Genomic DNA, 1,752 nt, shown 5'->3' with positions numbered 1-1,752 from the left:
CCCTACCACTGCAATGAACTAACCACGTGGTGATCCTCCATGCCCACCCTTCCCCAAAGACTGATTCTCTAGGTCAAGGGCATGGGGAGACCCCCTGGAAGGCCTCAGGAGCTCCCCAGCGACATCAGCAACAGCAAGTGAAGCACTTGGAGGCCCACTGCTCAGTGTTTCTAGTTTGCTAGTTTAAAGAGAGGTTTTGGCCGGGTGGGGCGGGAAGGGAGGACTGTAGTAGGATGGTGAGCGGTCTGGGAGTAGCCCGGAGAGAGACAATTATACCAGTTTAATAATAAATACGTTGACTGCCTAGAGCTCTTTCAGTGTACTTCGAGCACTTTCACTTCTAATATTTTACTTTCACCCCCAGAGGCCTGTAGATCCAGAGTATCGTTAGCAAGTTTTTATTGATGAGGAAGAGGAAGAAGTTAAAGACCCACTCAGGAGTCTCCCGGATTCCTCTCCCTTTGCACTTTTATCTCCAGCACAAGTTTTCAAACTCCCCCATCCAGCCTCCAGGCCTTGGTTCTAATGTTGGTTTACACGGGTCCATAAACGCCTGTAAACAAAAGATCAAAGCAGAGTTCGCTCACGTTGATGTGGAGTGAAGACCTCAAGCAACCCTCTTTAAAAGAAAAAATATTTTTTAATTCCAGAGGGCCTGGCTCCAATTGAAGACCCCTGCGGCTCCCAGCTCTTACGTGGGTGTTTAGGGAGAGACAATGCCCCCGCGGGGCAGCCCCAGGAGGGATCCGGAGGCCTCTGCAGCTACTGCTTTCCGGCTCGGGTACTGCATCGAGGCCCCTGCCCGAGAGAAACAGGAGGACGAAGCCAGTTCACTTCACCAAAACCTCTACACGGAGTCGCTTGGTTTCAAATGCATGTCAACACCCTCCCCCCAAAAAACAAAAAAAAAACTAGGTTCTTTCATTCAAATGGAATTCGGTTTATTTTCATTTCTTGTCTTTACTAAATGAAACGAAGCCAAAGCTCCGGGTGCAGGGGACGGGGCGGGGCAGGGTTCCCGGCGGCCGCGGCCTAGTCGCCGACCTGCGCGCGGTGCAGCGCCAGCAGCGGGATCTCCTCCGGCCTCTCGGGCCGCTCCCCGGGCCACAAACAGCGCCGCCTCCACACCGCCAGCTTCTGCAGCAGCCTCCGCAGGCTCGCGGGGCCCCAGCGGCCGCGCTCCTGGGCCGCCGGCCCGGGCCGCATGTACCGGGCCTTCTTCCTGCGCGCCCCGCGGGCCGCGCCCCGCGGGAAGAGCCGCCGCCAGCACCACCAGCCCGAGCAGGAGCCGCAGTCCCCGGCCGCGCGCCGTCCCTCCGCCTCGGGCTCGGCGAACGGCGGGCCGCCCCGCTTCAGGCGCGCCATCCTCTCCAGCAGCCCGTGCCGCGCGCCGCCGCGCTGGGGGCCGCTGGACCGCGCGTCCGCCATGCCAGGCCTGGGCCTCTGCTACGTACAAGCGCGCCGGGCGGGGGCCGCGGCCCGAGGCTCGGGAACCCAAGGGCCGGGCGGCTCGGCGGAGGCCTCAAGACGCGGAAGGGCCGCTCGAGTCCTTTCTGCCGCCTCCCGGAGTGCGCCCCGCGGCCTTCCCCAGTAGGCGTTGCCAAGGAGACCCGAACGCTGACCCCACAATGCCCGGCAGAGGCCTCCGCTCCGGGTACCGAACGCAAACCCCCAGCCCCAGCAAGTGAGGAGACACCAGGATCCAGAGTCCCAAGTGATTCCTCGGTCCACCAATAAGCCAGCCGAATTCGC

At 61.0% G+C, this 1,752-nt stretch overlaps 1 protein-coding gene across 1 annotated transcript; it reads right to left on the bottom strand.

Annotated features, from left to right (window-relative positions):
• Positions 1-963: 963 nt before the first annotated feature.
• C1H1orf202 (chromosome 1 C1orf202 homolog) lies at positions 964-1,428 on the bottom strand. Its single transcript, XM_057530389.1, is given in 1 exon segment — positions 964-1,428. A coding segment is annotated over 1 exon segment (465 nt).
• Between the last annotated feature and the right edge of the window lie 324 nt (positions 1,429-1,752).

Source organism: Balaenoptera acutorostrata, chromosome 1 (assembly GCF_949987535.1).
Source record: "Balaenoptera acutorostrata chromosome 1, mBalAcu1.1, whole genome shotgun sequence".
In the NCBI taxonomy this organism is placed as follows: Eukaryota; Metazoa; Chordata; class Mammalia; order Artiodactyla; family Balaenopteridae; genus Balaenoptera; species Balaenoptera acutorostrata.
The sequence above is the reverse complement of the archived record's forward strand: the minus strand, read 5'-3'. Positions and strand labels throughout refer to the sequence as shown.